At 41.0% G+C, this 15,368-nt stretch overlaps 1 protein-coding gene across 5 annotated transcripts; it reads left to right on the top strand.

The window, feature by feature from the left end:
* Window positions 1-581: 581 nt before the first annotated feature.
* LOC125890554 (zinc finger protein 260-like) lies at window positions 582-15,362 on the top strand. 5 transcript variants are annotated; one of them, XM_049579248.1, is made up of 5 exons: window positions 582-1,180; window positions 1,318-1,710; window positions 2,962-3,024; window positions 3,208-4,209; window positions 4,337-4,935. In XM_049579248.1, the coding sequence occupies exons 1-4, from the start codon at window positions 1,012-1,014 to the stop codon at window positions 3,933-3,935; spliced, it is 1,353 nt and encodes a 450-aa protein (XP_049435205.1). In that variant the 5' UTR covers window positions 582-1,011; the 3' UTR covers window positions 3,936-4,209; window positions 4,337-4,935. The 5 variants fall into 5 exon arrangements, with proteins under 5 accessions (XP_049435205.1, XP_049435206.1, XP_049435202.1 ...); XM_049579249.1 differs by lacking the exon at window positions 2,962-3,024; XM_049579245.1 differs by lacking the exons at window positions 2,962-3,024; window positions 3,208-4,209; window positions 4,337-4,935 and adding an exon at window positions 10,611-15,362 and having other exon boundaries at window positions 596-1,180.
* Window positions 15,363-15,368: the final 6 nt, after the last annotated feature.

Here is a 15,368-nt window from a genome sequence, read left to right as displayed (position 1 = left end):
TAACAGTAAGGCGAAAAATATAAGAAATAGCTAACTAGCTAAAGTGCAAAAAAACTAGCTAACAGTAAGGTGCAAAATATAGATAAAAGCTAACTAGCTGAAGCACAAAAAAACCTCACTCATAGTAAGGTGAAAAATATAAGAAATAGCTAACATGCTAAGGTGCAAAAAAAACTAACTAACAGTAAGGTGAAAAATATAAGAAATAGCTAACATGCTAAGGTGCAAAAAAAAAACTATCAGTAAGGTGAAAAATATAAGAAATAGCTAACTAGCTAAAGTGCAAAACAACTAGCTAACAGTAAGGTGCAAAATATAGATAAAAGCTAACTAGCTGAAGCACAAAAAAACCTCACTCATAGTAAGGTGAAAAATATAAGAAATAGCTAATTAGCTAAAGTGCAAAAAAACTAGCTAACAGTAAGGTGCAAAATATAGATAAAAGCTAACTAGCTGAAGCACAAAAAAACCTCACTCATAGTAAGGTGAAAAATATAAGAAATAGCTAACTAGCTAAGGTGCAAAAAAAAACTAACTAACAATAAGGCGAAAAATATAAGACACAGCTAACAAGCTAAGGTGCAACAAAACAACAACTAGCTAACAGTAAGGTGTGGAATATAGATAAAAGCTAACTAGCTTAAGTGCAAAAAAAAAAAAACCTAACTAGCTAAAGTGCAAAATATAAAAACTAGCTAACGGTTGGGTGCAAAATATAAGAAATAGCTACAGTAGGGTTCAAAATGTATGAAATGGCTAACACAAAAAATGTATATATCTATTTATTTATTTATATTGTGTCTTATTCATTATTTATTGTTTGCTAGTTTTGTTGTCATGTCATTACAATTCCCATACAGTAGGTGGCACTATGTACCTTTAACGTTGGTTTATAGCCCGCCGGGAAAACCATAGAAGAAGAAACAATGTACACAAGCTCAGTCAGAGTGAGCGTTAGATGTGTAGAAGTAACTGGGAGACGGTGTTGTGGTTGTATGGATAATTTTGACCATGTCTTCAGAGTATCTGAGAGAGTTTGTTAATGAGAGACTAACTGCTGCTGCTCAAGAAATACTCGGAGTTTTTAAATCAACTATCGTCAAGTATGAAGAAGAGCTCGACCGTCAGAGGAGGCTGTTGGCTGTCGTTTTGAAACCTCGAATAAGGCTACACAGGATAGGTGTGTACAACTTTAAAGGTCTTTAAAAACTTACAGAGGAGTATGGCTTTGAATTATTAGTTGTATTTATTTGGTCAGATGTGTGTTTCTCTACCATCCCATTAGTATTCTAATAATTCTGCTGTGTGTCCCTCCAGAGCTCCCACAGCAACATGTGTGTAAGGAGGAGGAGGTTCTCTCTGAGCAGCAGCTCTGTATTGAGGAGAGGAACTCCAGTGTGGAGCAAGAGGAGCCAGAGCCTCCACAGATTAAAGAGGAAGAGGAGGAACTCTGCACCAGTCAGGAGGGAGAGCAGTTTGTGCTGAAGCAGGAGACTGATGCCTCCATGTTGACTCCTACTCATGAGGAAAGAGACCACAGTGAAGATCAAACTCTGAACTTCAGTCCTGATGACACTTTTACAGCAGAGAAGGAGTTTGAGGTCAACACACCAGTTATAAGCTCTGTGATATTAGAAGAACACAATTACCACCAGCTCCTCTCTCACAACTTTCATGAACTTCCAGAGATTCACCGTAATACTCAAACAGGTAAGACATTTTTTTTCCAATGCCACACTTATTTCGAAGCCTCCTGGTTTAAGGATAAACTGTATACACACCTGAGAACACACACACACACACACACACACACACACAAGTGAGGAACCATGTTCTTGGAAAATGTAAAAGAGATATCCGATGTAACAGAGACATGAGAGGACACATGAGAATCCACACAGGTGAGATGCCGTACACTTACAAAACCCTTTGGGTCACTTATGATGTCATCCTGCCAACTGGAGTCTTTTTTTGTCAGCAACATTTAATTTGATATTGTACATATTTTGCAATTGGATAAACTTTTTTTTTGGGGTGACATACAAACAAGTTGTCGACAGGTCCTTTAGAAGTCTTAAAATGTCTCCAGTTGAGGTTTCTTAATATAAAAAAAAGTTTTATATAGTCTTAACACTAGAACCACCACGACGGTCTGACAGACCATTTGGGTTTTTATAATGCAAATAACTCTGTTTAGATAAAGCCTACAAGCTTCTCTTCACATGACTTTTCCTGAAAATGTGTCTTGTATGTTTTCTGAAGCCTATAAGTTACAAAAATTAAACACACTAGACTTCTGAGCATTTATACCTCCAACCGCTGCTGAAGATTATACATTTTGATACACTACGCGCCATTGTTTTCCCGCGGCTACTGTGTTATAAATTCATACGTGGCAAATCAAAGAGGTGCAGAGAGAGGGAGAAACACAGACAGAGAGATATAGAAAAAGATAGAGAGATATAGACAGAGAGATAGAGATACACAGTGACTGACAGATAGAGAAGATGAAGAGGGTGAGATATTCATTGGCGGAGGTGTTGGAGAAGCTCCAGGAGATGAGCGAGGGGGAGTCTGATGGCGGAGTCGTATCCGACATCAGTGACCTGGACTGGAGTGAAGAGGAGAGTTCAAGCTCGGAGCTTGAACCCCACGGCCCAAACCAAAAAAGAGGTTGCGAGCTGCCTCCTCTCTTGGTGTGTCCACTCCAGGTACGCATGGTTATCTATTTTGCCAAATAATTGTATGAATTCTATCATTTTTAGGTTAATTATTTTGTGTTAGATAAAGAGTAGGCCTGATGAGACTGAAGTTAGCTAGCGCAGCCATTTGACAAACTATGAGAGAGAGAGAGTTAGAGAGAGAGAGAGAGAGAGAGAGTTAGAGAGAGAGAGAGAGAGAGAGAGGATACCACTTCTGTGAATGATATTAAAAAAAATCTAATGCAATAAATCTCAACAGTGACCACGCCAGCTGGCGGGACTGCGGCTGAACCGCTTCCAGGTGCTCCATCTGAACATACAGGTATACATATTGCAAAACTCTGTAAAAGTACACCAAAGCATAAATATTCATTTCCAAATATTTATTTGAAAACGAAATAATTCTAAAGATGTCGATATAAAGCCTGATAACAGAAGAATGATATTTCATAATCAATAAATGATCGCATTATGTTCCTGTGTGTTTATTGTTGATGTTTTTCAGTCCCGAGCACATGTGAGCAGGGGAGAGATGGGACCCCCTGGAGAAGTATCCAGCCTGGAGGACACTCGGGGAGACAACAGTCCCAAAATGTCCTCACAGAAACCACAGGACCCACAGCGCACGCTAAGCGCAATATTGAAGACGCACTTAGCGCTTTCACGTGCTTGCTGGACAGAAACATGCTGCGGCACATACAGGACTGCACGGTAGCGGAGGCGCACCGTATGGAGGAGGACAGCTTATGGGATCTGTCCATCACTGAGCTGAAGGCCTTCATGGCCCTGTTGTATGTCAGAGGCGCATACAGCAGAAACATTGAGACGGAGAGCTTCTGGTCCGAGGAATGGGGGCTGGCTTTCTTCGCGGCCACGAGGCCAAGAAACCGCTTCAAGGACATCATGCGCTACCTGGGCTTTGACATGAAGTACAGACAGACGTGCCCGCCTGAGCAACGACAAATTGCCTGCATTGCCTGCTACAAACCTGGAGCATGCATCACTGTGGATGAGCAGCTGTTCCCCACCAAAGCCAGGTGCCCCTTCACGCAATACATGGCAAATAAACCTGATAAATTTGGGATCAAGTTCTGGTTGGCTGCAGATGTGGAGACTAAGTATCTGCTGAACGGCTTGCCGTACCTCGGCAAGGACACCACCAGACCAGCTCAGCAACGTCTGGGGGAGAGCGTGGTAATGGAGCTGATGGAGCCGTACGTGGGAAAAGGGTGAAATGTCACCACGGACAATTTTTTCACGTCCCTCAACCTGGCAAAAAACCTGCTGCAAAAAAAACACCAGTCTTGTTGGCACAGTCAACAAGAGCAGAAGGGAGCTGCCACCTTCAGTCCAGGAGAAGAGAGGGGACCCGTTCTCCACCAAGGTGCTGCAGCACGAGCGAGCCACCCTCACCATTTATCAGGGGAAAAAAAGAAAAAGCGTTGCTCTCCTCAGCACAATGCACCCGAGAAAGCCAGAGACGGTCACCTTTTACAACGCCACAAAGGTAAGTTAGCTTATTGTATTTTTTTTCTTAATTATTTTATCACATTTATTATTATTATTATTATTGTTATGTCCTTATAATTGTTTTTATAATCGCATTCAGTTTCTGCTATTTCCATCATCTACAGGTCGGGGTTGATGTGCTGGACAGGATGGCTCGCCAGTACAGTGTAAAAGATGTAACTCGAAGGTGGCCTGTCGCAGTCTTCTGCAACCTACTGGACCTGGCTGGCATAAACGCCCATGTCCTGTTCAAGGCGTGCACCTCAACCGCCATCCCCAGAAGAGCCTTCATTTTGCAGTTGGTGGGGGAACTGAGAGAGGAGCACATGCGTGTCAAGGCCAGCTTGACTGCAGTTCCCAGGGCGCCGCAGCAGCAGCCACAAGGGGCAAAAAGGAGGCAGTGTCAGATCAACAGCCACTGCAAACAAAATAAGACCCTTCGGTCCTGCCAGGGATGCAAGCGCCTTGTGTGTGGGAAGTGCACTGCAAGGGTTGACAGCTTTTGCCCAGGGTGTCCGCCTCATTAGATGCCGTTCGTGCTCATTGTTTGTTCGCCAATGCATCCGTCATGTTCTGAGTTCTCTTTGTTATCTTTGTACATAGTTCCATAGTTTGACAGCGCCCATATTGCCTTATTGTTGTTGTTTTCCAATTGTGTTTTCATCCCTAATTAATGTTCATTCATTCATTCAATTGCGTGTTTAATGTGTGTGTGTGTGTGTGTGTGTGTTAGTATGTCAGAGAGGAGTATCAATAAAAAAGTTTCCACTAATTATTTCGGTGTTTATTTCTTTTATTCTTAAGTTTTTTTAAATTAAAATGCGTAATATAGCCAACAATATTATAGACCAAAAGTTAATCTGATTTATTATTGTAGAATGTATTTAGCAAATCACAACTTTCAACTGGAGACACGGTGCAGCATGCAAAAAAAAAAGGAATTATAAAAAGTCGACAGTGTTAATTAATTGACATGAGACATTGGAGAGGTTGTCAGTCCTATTCTATAGTCTGTAATATTTATTTTTATTTTATCCTAACTTCTGCTTCTGAGAACACGGGCAGGGGCGCTGTAATCCTGGCGGTCCTACTGTTAAACTCAGAGTTGATTGGTCTTTCTGTAATTTCAGTCACATTACTGTGAAAATGTCTCCAGCCCGACAGACCCAGTGACTGTTAACAATCATTTTATAGATCGAAGAATTGTAATAATAAATATCATTCATGACAGTGATGACATTTGGTTTTCTTTTTACATCAAACACATTAAACTTAAACTCACCCAGTTGTTGTTGTTTTTTCACTTACTGTTCATTTTGACATCAGTGTGTTAACTTGGAAAGAGTACTTACACATGTGTCACACATGTCTTCTGTTGTGTGTCCCCCCCAGAGTTCCCACAGCTACATGTCTGTAAGGAGGATAGGTGTGTTAAACTGTAACAGTGTCTGCTTGTTGTGTTTATATGTTCAAATATCTGTTTCTATCTTATCTCTTTTTGTTGTGTGTCCCTCCAGAGTTCCTATGGCTACATGTGTGTAAGGAGGAGGAGGTTCTCTCTGAGCAGCAGCTCTGTATTGAGGAGAGGAACTCCAGTGTGGAGCAAGAGGAGCCAGAGCCTCCACAGATTAAAGAGGAAGAGGAGGAACTCTGCACCAGTCAGGAGGGAGAGCAGCTTGAACTGATGCAGGAGACTGATGCCTCCATGTTGACTCCTACTCATGAGGAAAGAGAGCACAGTGAAGATCAGACTCTGAACTTCAGTCCTGATGACACTTTTAATACAGAGACCACCAAGACTGGTGGGATCAGATTCTATGGGATGTCAATACTGAAAATCCCCATGGGAACTCTGAAACTATGTTCTTGCAAAATCTGTGGAAAGGATTTCATAAATCGAGCTTGCTTGAGATCACACTCAGTTGAGAGGCTGTTTCCTTGCATAACATGTGGAAAAGATTTCAGACATCATAGTAGCGTGATGGACCACATGAGATTAGCTCACGCAAATGAGAAGACGTAACCTCGCAACAGCTGTGGGAAAAGAAACTTTTATGCATCTACTTTGGCAAAGCGTACGAGGTCACATCCAGGCAGGTAGACTAGTATTTGCATAACTGTGGCGCTTGAAGCGAAAGATTTACTTGAACCATGTACTTGAAGAGCACAACATAAGAACATACACAGGAGGAACCATCGAGCTGAAATGCCTGTGAAGACATTTTCTTTTCTTTTTCATACATTTTATTTATGAACATTTTTTGTTGTTTACACATGTATGTTTACAAAAACATGACACCCATCCATACATTTTCATCCGCTTATCCGGGCTGGGTGGCTGGGCCAGCAGGCTGAGCAACGCACCCCAGACATCCCTCTCTCCAGCAAGGCTTTCCAGCTCCTCCTGGGGGACCCCAAGGTGTTCCCAGACCAAATGAGATATGTAATCCCTCCAGTGTGTTCTGGGTCTGCCCCGGGGCCTCCTACCAGTGGGACGTGCCCAGAACACCTCTTACAGGAGGCGCCCAGGAGGATCCTGATCAGATGCCCAAACCACCTCAGCTGACCCTTTTCGATGCAAAGGAGCAGCGGCTCTACTCCGAGCTCCCTCCGGATGTCTGAGCTCCTCACCCTATCTCTAAGGCTGAGCCCAGACACTCATTTTGGCTGCTTGTATCCGCGACCTCATTCTTTTAGTCACTACCCAGAGCTCATGACCATAGGTGAGGACTGGGACGTAGATGGACCAGTAAGTTGAAAGCTTTGCCTTCTGGCTCAGCTCCCACTTCACCATGACGGTCCAGCACAGCGCCCGCATCACTGCAGAGGCCACACCAAACCGCCGGTAGATTGCTCCCCTCCAGGTTACTGCCTCAAGCGAGGAGTTCAAGTATCTCAGGGTCTTTTTCACGAGTGACAAATTTTCCTCATTGGAAGTAGGGTGTCATATATGGTACATACAGTAATCATGTGGCATCTGTCTCGTTGGCTGAATAAACACCATGTTCTCCAACATTTTTCTCCCAGTTCTTTTGAAGCCGTACGGAGCAGGTCATCCGTCCACTTTTCAGGAGCCAGTATTTTCTAACGGCCTTTTTACTTGCTGCAAGATCTTTAGTAGATAGGTGTCATCGTTACTTAGTCCATCAGGGACATGTCCAAGATAAAGGGACGTGAATGTACTACTGAAACCAAAAGTTTTTGAAATGATTGTTGATATGTCCTTCCAGAAAGTCTGGATAGAAGGACAAGACCAAAAAACACGGGCATGGTCGACCATGATTTCTCCACATTCCCTCCAGCAGCAGAGCTGGGTGACACTTTGTTTGGCGTGATGAAAAAGTGAATCAGGTTATTGCAGCGGAAGCCTCCCCACGTCCGGGAGTTAGCGGAGGTCGACCGTGGTTTCCCAGGCATTCAGCTACACATCCTCAGCCTGTGAAGACATGTTCGTCAGCTGACTGACAAACCCTTCTGCAACAGCTCCATGACTGCGACTGAATGTATAAAGTCATTACTCAGGAGAGGTGGCAAAATTTTGACTAAGTGCATTTTATTCTAGCGTAGTTTTTCCCCTTCATATTACTGCAATGCTCATTCTTCCTTTTGCACAAGTATTTCTTTTAACTATCATGATCTCCCGAATATTTGAATAATGTTTGTTGCACAGTGAGTTCAAAGTTCTCACAAATGTTTTTGTTTGTTTTCTATTTCTGTACACTACCTCAGATGTGTGAGTGGATCGTAAACTGTGATGTTGAGGCTGAAACCCTCTGTGAACTGAAGAATGTGTTTAAATGTTGCAGCTCACTGACCGGAGGTTGAGTTAATGTATAATTTGATACCATTTGGTAGTTTAATCAGTGGAGCTGCCTTATATTGAACAAAGATGCAACATGATTGATTGTTCTCCGCACATAAATGAAATCTTGAACACTTCAAATAAAGAAAATCATAAGTTTTGACGTTTCCTTTGATTGATTTCTTTTTATGCAACATGTAGTTGTGTTTTAATACATTTTATAGGTGAATATTGTACATTTCAGGGCAGCACATTTACCTGACAGCTATAGTTTCCTTGCTTAACCAAAAAAAATTTTAACATATGAAAAGAATCACACACAAAAAAACAGTAAAGAGAAACAGCTCCATGTCTCACACCGTGGCCTCCGTAACACTGACAGTGATAACGGGTGTGATTGCTTTCACATTTTACACTTTACTTTTTTCTGAGAGTAATTTAATGTGTTTACTAACATTGTGAATGAATTGGGTATATTTTTTAAATATGATATATATTTTTCAAATCAAAAAAGTGTTACTTCGTCTTGCCTGAGGTAAGTTTTTCCATCTCTGCTAATGAAGATATTTTTTTAACAACTCAAAAGATTTGAGTTAAACGTATAAGTGAATAAAAAAAAACAACAACTGAATTTTCTGGTAAAGTGAAACGAGAGATAATTAATCTGTCTCTGACACGATAAATTTTATCTTGCTTATGGTTAAATATCGTATCCATTGTAGCCAGTGGAGGAATAGTAAGCCCTCCTTTAGCTGGTTTATAAATGACTCTAAGTTGTTTTTATGGTCACTGAAAAAAGAATAACTCAGAAGGGCAGTAGCAGCTCAGTCCATATGGTTCAAGCCTCCATACGGTCCAAGCAGGAGTGTGGACTGGCAACTGGAGAGGGGCCAGCCCACACCTGGACACCGGCAAGGTGCCCCCATGCAAGGCACCAAATTCCCAGCTGCCCAGAGAGCCTGTCCACAGGCAGCCTCCTCACTTACTCATCTCTCTGTTTTATGCATGTGTAGGTCCTGTTTGAGCATGTGTGTGTATTTCAGGCCTGTGTGTATGTATATGACAACAGAGTGAAAAAATACACTGAATTTCCCCTCAGGGATTAATAAAGTATATCTTAAATCTTAACAAAAGATATGTGTTGGCCTTTCTCAATTCTTCTTGTTTTGAATTATGGTCCTTGTTTTGTTCTTGATGTTTTTGCTCCTGTTTGTTACATTTTGTTCACCTGGTGCTTTAATTTATGAATTTATTAATTTACCTTTTACAATTCTTATGTATTTATATATAAATCTCCCCTAGTCTGTTTTATTTATTTGTTTATTAATTTGTTTAGTCTTCTCCCTCGTCATCATCATGGTGGACTATTATTGTGCTCTGTATATTTATAGAAGGAACATCCTCTATGAGCTATTATATGTTTTTTGTATATTCTTAAAATTTTCGATAATAAAAAGAAAGAAAAATAATAATAAAAGAAAGAAAAGAAAAGGAAAGAAAAATAAGAAAAGAAAGAAAGGAAAGAAGAAAAACAAAGAAAGAAAGAATAGAAAAATAGAGAAAGAAAAAGAAAGAAATTAGAAAAAGAAAGATAAACTAAGAAAGAAAGGAAAGGAAAGAAAAAGAAAGAAAGGAATAAGAAAAAGAATGAAAGAAAAAAAGACAAGAAAATAGAAAAGGAAAAGAAAGGAAAACCGAAAGAAAGAAAGAAATGGAAAGAAACAAAGAAAAAGGAAGATAAACTAAGACAGAAAGGAAAGAAAAAGAAAGAAAGAAAATAGAAAAGGAAAAGAAAGGAAAGAAATAAGAAAAAGAAAGATAAACTAAGAAAAGGAAAAGAAAGGAAAACCAAAAGAAAGAAAGAAAAACAGAAAGAAACAAAGAAAGAAACAGAAAGAAAAAGAAAGATAAACTAAGAAAGAAAGGAAAGAAAAAGAAAGAAAGGAATAAGAAAAAGAATGAAAGAAAGAAAGAAAGAAAGAAAAAATAGAAAAGGAAAAGAAAGGAAAGAAATAAAAAGAAAGGAAAGAGAGAAAGAAAGAAAGAAAGAAAGAAAGAAAGAAAGAAAAGTAAAGACAGAAAAGAAGAAAAGAAAGACAGAGAGAAAGAAACCAGAGATGTGCAACCCAGAGTGAAAGCGGAACGAAAGTCTGGCTCACCTCGACTGCCGGAACTTCACAGTGTGACACCAGCGGTAAACAATAAAGGTGCGATTAGCGTTTAGCTTTGAAGAGGTGTGGAATTAGCTTAAAGACGGTGTTGTAGTTTTTAATTAGTAACAAAGCAACAATGTCTTCAGCTGAGTATCTGAGAGAGTTTGTTAATGAGAGACTAACTGCTGCTGCTCAAGAAATATTCGGAGTTTTTCAGAAAACTATCGTCGAGTATGAAGAAGAGCTCGACCGTCAGAGGAGGCTGTTGGATGTCGTTTGGAAACCTGAAATAAGGCTACACAGGATAGGTGGGTAAAACTTTAAAGGTCTATAAAACTTACAGAGGAGTATGGCTTTGAATTATTAGTTGTATTTATTTGGTCAGATGTGTGTTTCTCTACCATCCCATTAGTATCCTAATAATTCTGCTGTGTGTCCCTCCAGAGCTCCCACAGCAACATGTGTGTAAGGAGGAGGAGGTTCTCTCTGAGCAGCAGCTCTGTATTGAGGAGAGGAACTCCAGTGTGGAGCAAGAGGAGCCAGAGCCTCCACAGATTAAAGAGGAAGAGGAGGAACTCTGCACCAGTCAGGAGGGAGAGCAGCTTGTACTGAAGCAGGAGACTGATGCCTCCATGTTGACTCCTACTCATGAGGAAAGAGAGCACAGTGAAGATCAGACTCTGAACTTCAGTCCTGATGACACTTCAGGTGCAGCAGAGGAGGAGTTTGAGGTCAGCACACCAGTTATTAGCCCCGTGGTATCAGAAGAGCACACTTACCACCAGCTCCTCTCTCACAACTCTCCTGAAGCTGAGAGTCAAGATCAGAGAGGAGACAAACATGGAGACTGTGGATCAACTAGCAACGCAGAACCAAAACCAAAGAAAATAAATCACAAAAGCAAAAGTCACAATCAAACTGTAAAAGACTCAAACGTGTCAAAGATACCCTGTATTACTCAAACCAGTAAGTTAATTTTCCAATGTGACACTTGTTGGAAAATCTTTAAGTCTAAGCAAGCTTTGCAGAGACACCAGATGATACACACAGGCGAGAAGCCGTACCTTTGCAACACCTGTGGGAAAAGATTCAGTCGGTCATACGATTTAAGTTCTCATTTAAGAACCCACACGGGTGAGAAGCCATATTCTTGCAAAGTATGTGGAAAAGATTTCAGACGTAGTAGTGGCCTGACAGAACACATGAGAAAGCACCACGATGCAAAGCCAAAACCTGATGACACAAATAAGGAGTCTGTAGTGAACATGCCAGTTATAAGCTCTGTGGTATCAGAGGCTGACAGTGACCACCAGCTCCTCTCTCACAACTCTCCTGAAGCTGAGAGCCAAGATCAGAGAGGAGACAAACATGGAGACTCGGGGTCGACTAGAAATGCAGAACCAAAGCCAGAGAGAGCGCATCAGGAAAGCAGAAGTCAAAGCAACAGTGATATTAACTCCAATATGTCAGAGATTCCCGATGATGCAAACCCATTTGAGACGGTTTTCCAATGTGACATTTGTGGAAAAACTTTCAATTTCAAGTCTCAATTGAAAACGCACCGGAGGAGCCACACAGGTGAGAAGCCGTATTGTTGCAACACATGTGGAAGAACCTTCGCATATATGTGTCACCTGAATGTGCACATGAGAAGACACACAGGCGAGAAGCCGTTTCCTTGCAAAACATGTGGAAGAACCTTCGGATATAAAGGTCACCTGAATGTGCACATGAGAAGACACACAGGCGAGAAGCCATATACATGCAGAGTGTGTGGGAGAGCTTTCAGACACAGCGATGGCTTGACGGCCCACATGAGAAGAGCCCACACCGGTGAGAAGCCGTACCTTTGCAACACCTGTGGGAAAAGATTCTGTCAGGCAACAGAACTGAAAGCTCATACAAACATCCACACTGATGAGAAGCCATTTTCTTGCAAAACATGCGGAAAAGGTTTCGGGCGTAACTTTGACTTGATGGTCCACATGAGAACACACACGGGCGAGAGGCCGTACTCTTGCACAACATGTGGAAAGGGTTTCATCCGTAAAAATGAGTTGATGTACCACATGAGAATACACACAGGTGAGAAGCCGTACGTCTGCAGAACGTGTGGGAAAGATTTCGGGCGTAGTGGCGCCTTGTTGTCCCACATTAAAATTCACACAGGTGAGAAGCCGTTCACTTGTGAAGTGTGTGGAAAAGATTTCAGGCGTAAAAGTGACGTGACGGTCCACATGAGAATACACAAGAGGCCGAGTGTGAAGCCGTACCTCTGCAAGATCTGCGGGACAAGATGCTTTAACGTGTCCGAGTTGGCAAAGCATGTAACATCGCATGCAACCAAGTAGTCTTGAATATCATCCAAAATATGTGGGAGGCGGTTCAGTTTGTGCCCTGTGATAGTCCAGTGACCTGTCCAGGGTGTACCCCGCCTCTCGTCCAGTGTCAGCTGGGATACTCTCCATCCTCCTGTGACTCCCAGCAGGAGAAGTGGTTAAAGGCTTGTACAAAAACTCACAGAAGTGAACAGCCAGAAAAGTTTGACTCAAATCATGTTCTTGAAAAACACCCAACATACACAAGAGAAACCACTGGGCGAAAACTCTCCTGACGACATATTCACCAACTGAATAAAATAAACCTTTGCAACAGCTCTACTTCTGAAAGTGAATGTATATTTTAATTTCCTTTTGGAAGAGGTCACAATATATTGAAAGAAGTAAATTAACTCGTCATAACAAACTCATCTTTTTCCCTTTGTATTATTGTTAGCATTACTGTAAAACTTCAGTTTATAGCCCGGGTTATTATTTGCTTAAATCGCTGACCTCAGCAGGCCTATATTTGGGACAGGCCTTTAACTCCTGTCACACAAAACTGTTGCTCATCAAAGATGGGATACACAGTATGAATATTAATTGTATAAATTTTTGGCTTTGAAGAACGTATCAGTTAACAACATGTAGCATCTCCATATTGACAAAAGTTCAAACATTTATATTTGTATGTGCAGTCGAAGCACCTAACTAACGTTAGCTCAAGTGGGTATCCAACCACCTGCTTTATACGTCCAGAGAACGTCTATAAAAATGAACTGCTTGGCAACCAGACCTGTAGTCTCAATTATAAACACACACAAAACGAGGCCTGAAAGAAGCGTACGCCACTTCCCGCGCACAAGTTGTGATTCATAAAAACAGACTTAATGGGAGAAACGCTGAAATTGGCGACGTAGATGGTGAGGTGGAAGCCTGATTGGAGATATTGTCAGAGGCTTTTGTCCGTAGGGGAGACCGGGGTAAGATGAGCCACTTTTCATATTCAGGATCACTACATCAAGGCTATTATAGTTTTGTTGCTAACTAATATATGTGCATATATTTCAGGATGTTGTGCATCCCTACAAACAAACAGAATGAGTGTAAACATAACTGTTTTGATAATATAGCATGTCCAAAAAAAGTGGTCTCGTGGCACAACCTCCTACCCCCCTTCCTCCCACCTCACCTTCTCTCCTCCTCCTCTCTCCCTCCCTCCCTGGGTTAAGATATTCCAGTTATACGTACATGTATGTACTGAATTAAATAAGACGCTTCTTCAAATCCATGTGTATTTTTATTTATAATACACAATTCAACAGGTACAAATCTTTTTTTTTAAATTATTATTGCATATAACAACTTCAAAACATTTTAACATAGGCCTGAGAATGCCTTAAAGTGTGCTTAGCAAGAGAACCTTAACAGCTGTGTTTTTGGAAAGAAAACACTGAACTAAATCCGTAAACGTGAATCGTGAATTTGGTGTCCTTGCTGACAGGAGGGCCTCCTTCATCCTCTCTAAACTCCTCCCTCCATCTTACTCTCGTTCCATGCACCCCCCTCCCTCCTTCCATCCATATCCCACCTGCCCCTTTACTCAGTATCCCACCTGTCCAGGTTGCAGGGGAATACAAACTGCTGGGACTCTGAGGTTTGGGGAGTTTTGCGATTACATCACTTCTTGGGAAGAATCCCTCATCTTTCTCCTTGAAAGTAAAGGCTCAACTTACCCCATAGCTACCATATTGACTTTATTAGCCCCCACAGCTGAAATGGTGCACTTTCATGCTAGCTGTACTGCCTCATTTTGTAGTTAATAGATACCACAATTGATGTATAAAATAAATGAAAAATTATCTATTTTGGTCTAAACACAATCCCCATGAAACTTATGATAGACTAAATTCACTTTCATGAGTGAAAAATGCTTTTTTGGACATAAATCTCTAACCATTTAACCCATGTGGTTCTTACCTTCACAGACTCCATAAAATGATGCCTTCCTCCTAAATATTTGGTCACATGCTCAATTTTATTTACGGTTTCCTAGCAACAAGGGGTGGCTCAACTTACCCCAGTCTCCCCTACACACATCTATTGAGACAGGCCTTTGTTCGTCAAAATGTGTAGCCACACCAGGCTGTTAAATAGGAACAAGGCTTTTAATTGAAGTTTTACAGTCACTCATATTTCTGTTGGCAAAAGTATTTCTTCGAAATAATCTCCCAAATCTTTGAAAAATGTTCGTTACATGGTGAGTTCAAAGTTCTTAAAAATGTTTGAACAGTTAAATAAGTAGTCTTTTTTTACAATATTTATAAACTACCTCAGTTATATTACAATTATTTTTGTATTCTTGGCTGCAACTTTTGATTTGATGTTTTGTAATTGTAGTTGTTTTGAAATTCAGAAGTGACACCCAAACACTAATTGTAGATGATGTACCACAACACATCAGCCTGAGCAGCTGTAATGACCTGTGACTAAACACTAATGATCAGTGTTCAAAGAGACTCGGGAAGCAAACTGCTGTATTCTGATCTCATGTTATGTAGTCTAACAATAAATTGTCGTATCTGTACTAACCACCAACATGGAGTATGAGGAGTATTTTTACACTGTTGTTGCTGCTTTTGTTCACCTGTAAAAAATGATTCCACCACTGCCAAATTTTGTTAATCTTAAATTGTGAAAGAGCTCAAAAGGACGTCAGCTAAATGTAGACGATACCTTAACAGCCCTGCAGACCAGAGCCAGAACTGAAAGTGTGTGTATTTTAGGAGAAATGGGATTTAGGGGTAATGAGCATTTTTTAATTCAATACTGAAATAGTATACGGAAATTAAACATAGAAAAATCAAAAATAACAGATGCCTGG

Source organism: Epinephelus fuscoguttatus, linkage group LG6 (genome assembly GCF_011397635.1).
Source record: "Epinephelus fuscoguttatus linkage group LG6, E.fuscoguttatus.final_Chr_v1".
Taxonomy (NCBI): domain Eukaryota; kingdom Metazoa; phylum Chordata; class Actinopteri; order Perciformes; family Serranidae; genus Epinephelus; species Epinephelus fuscoguttatus.
This window is presented reverse-complemented; position numbering and strand designations above follow the sequence as displayed.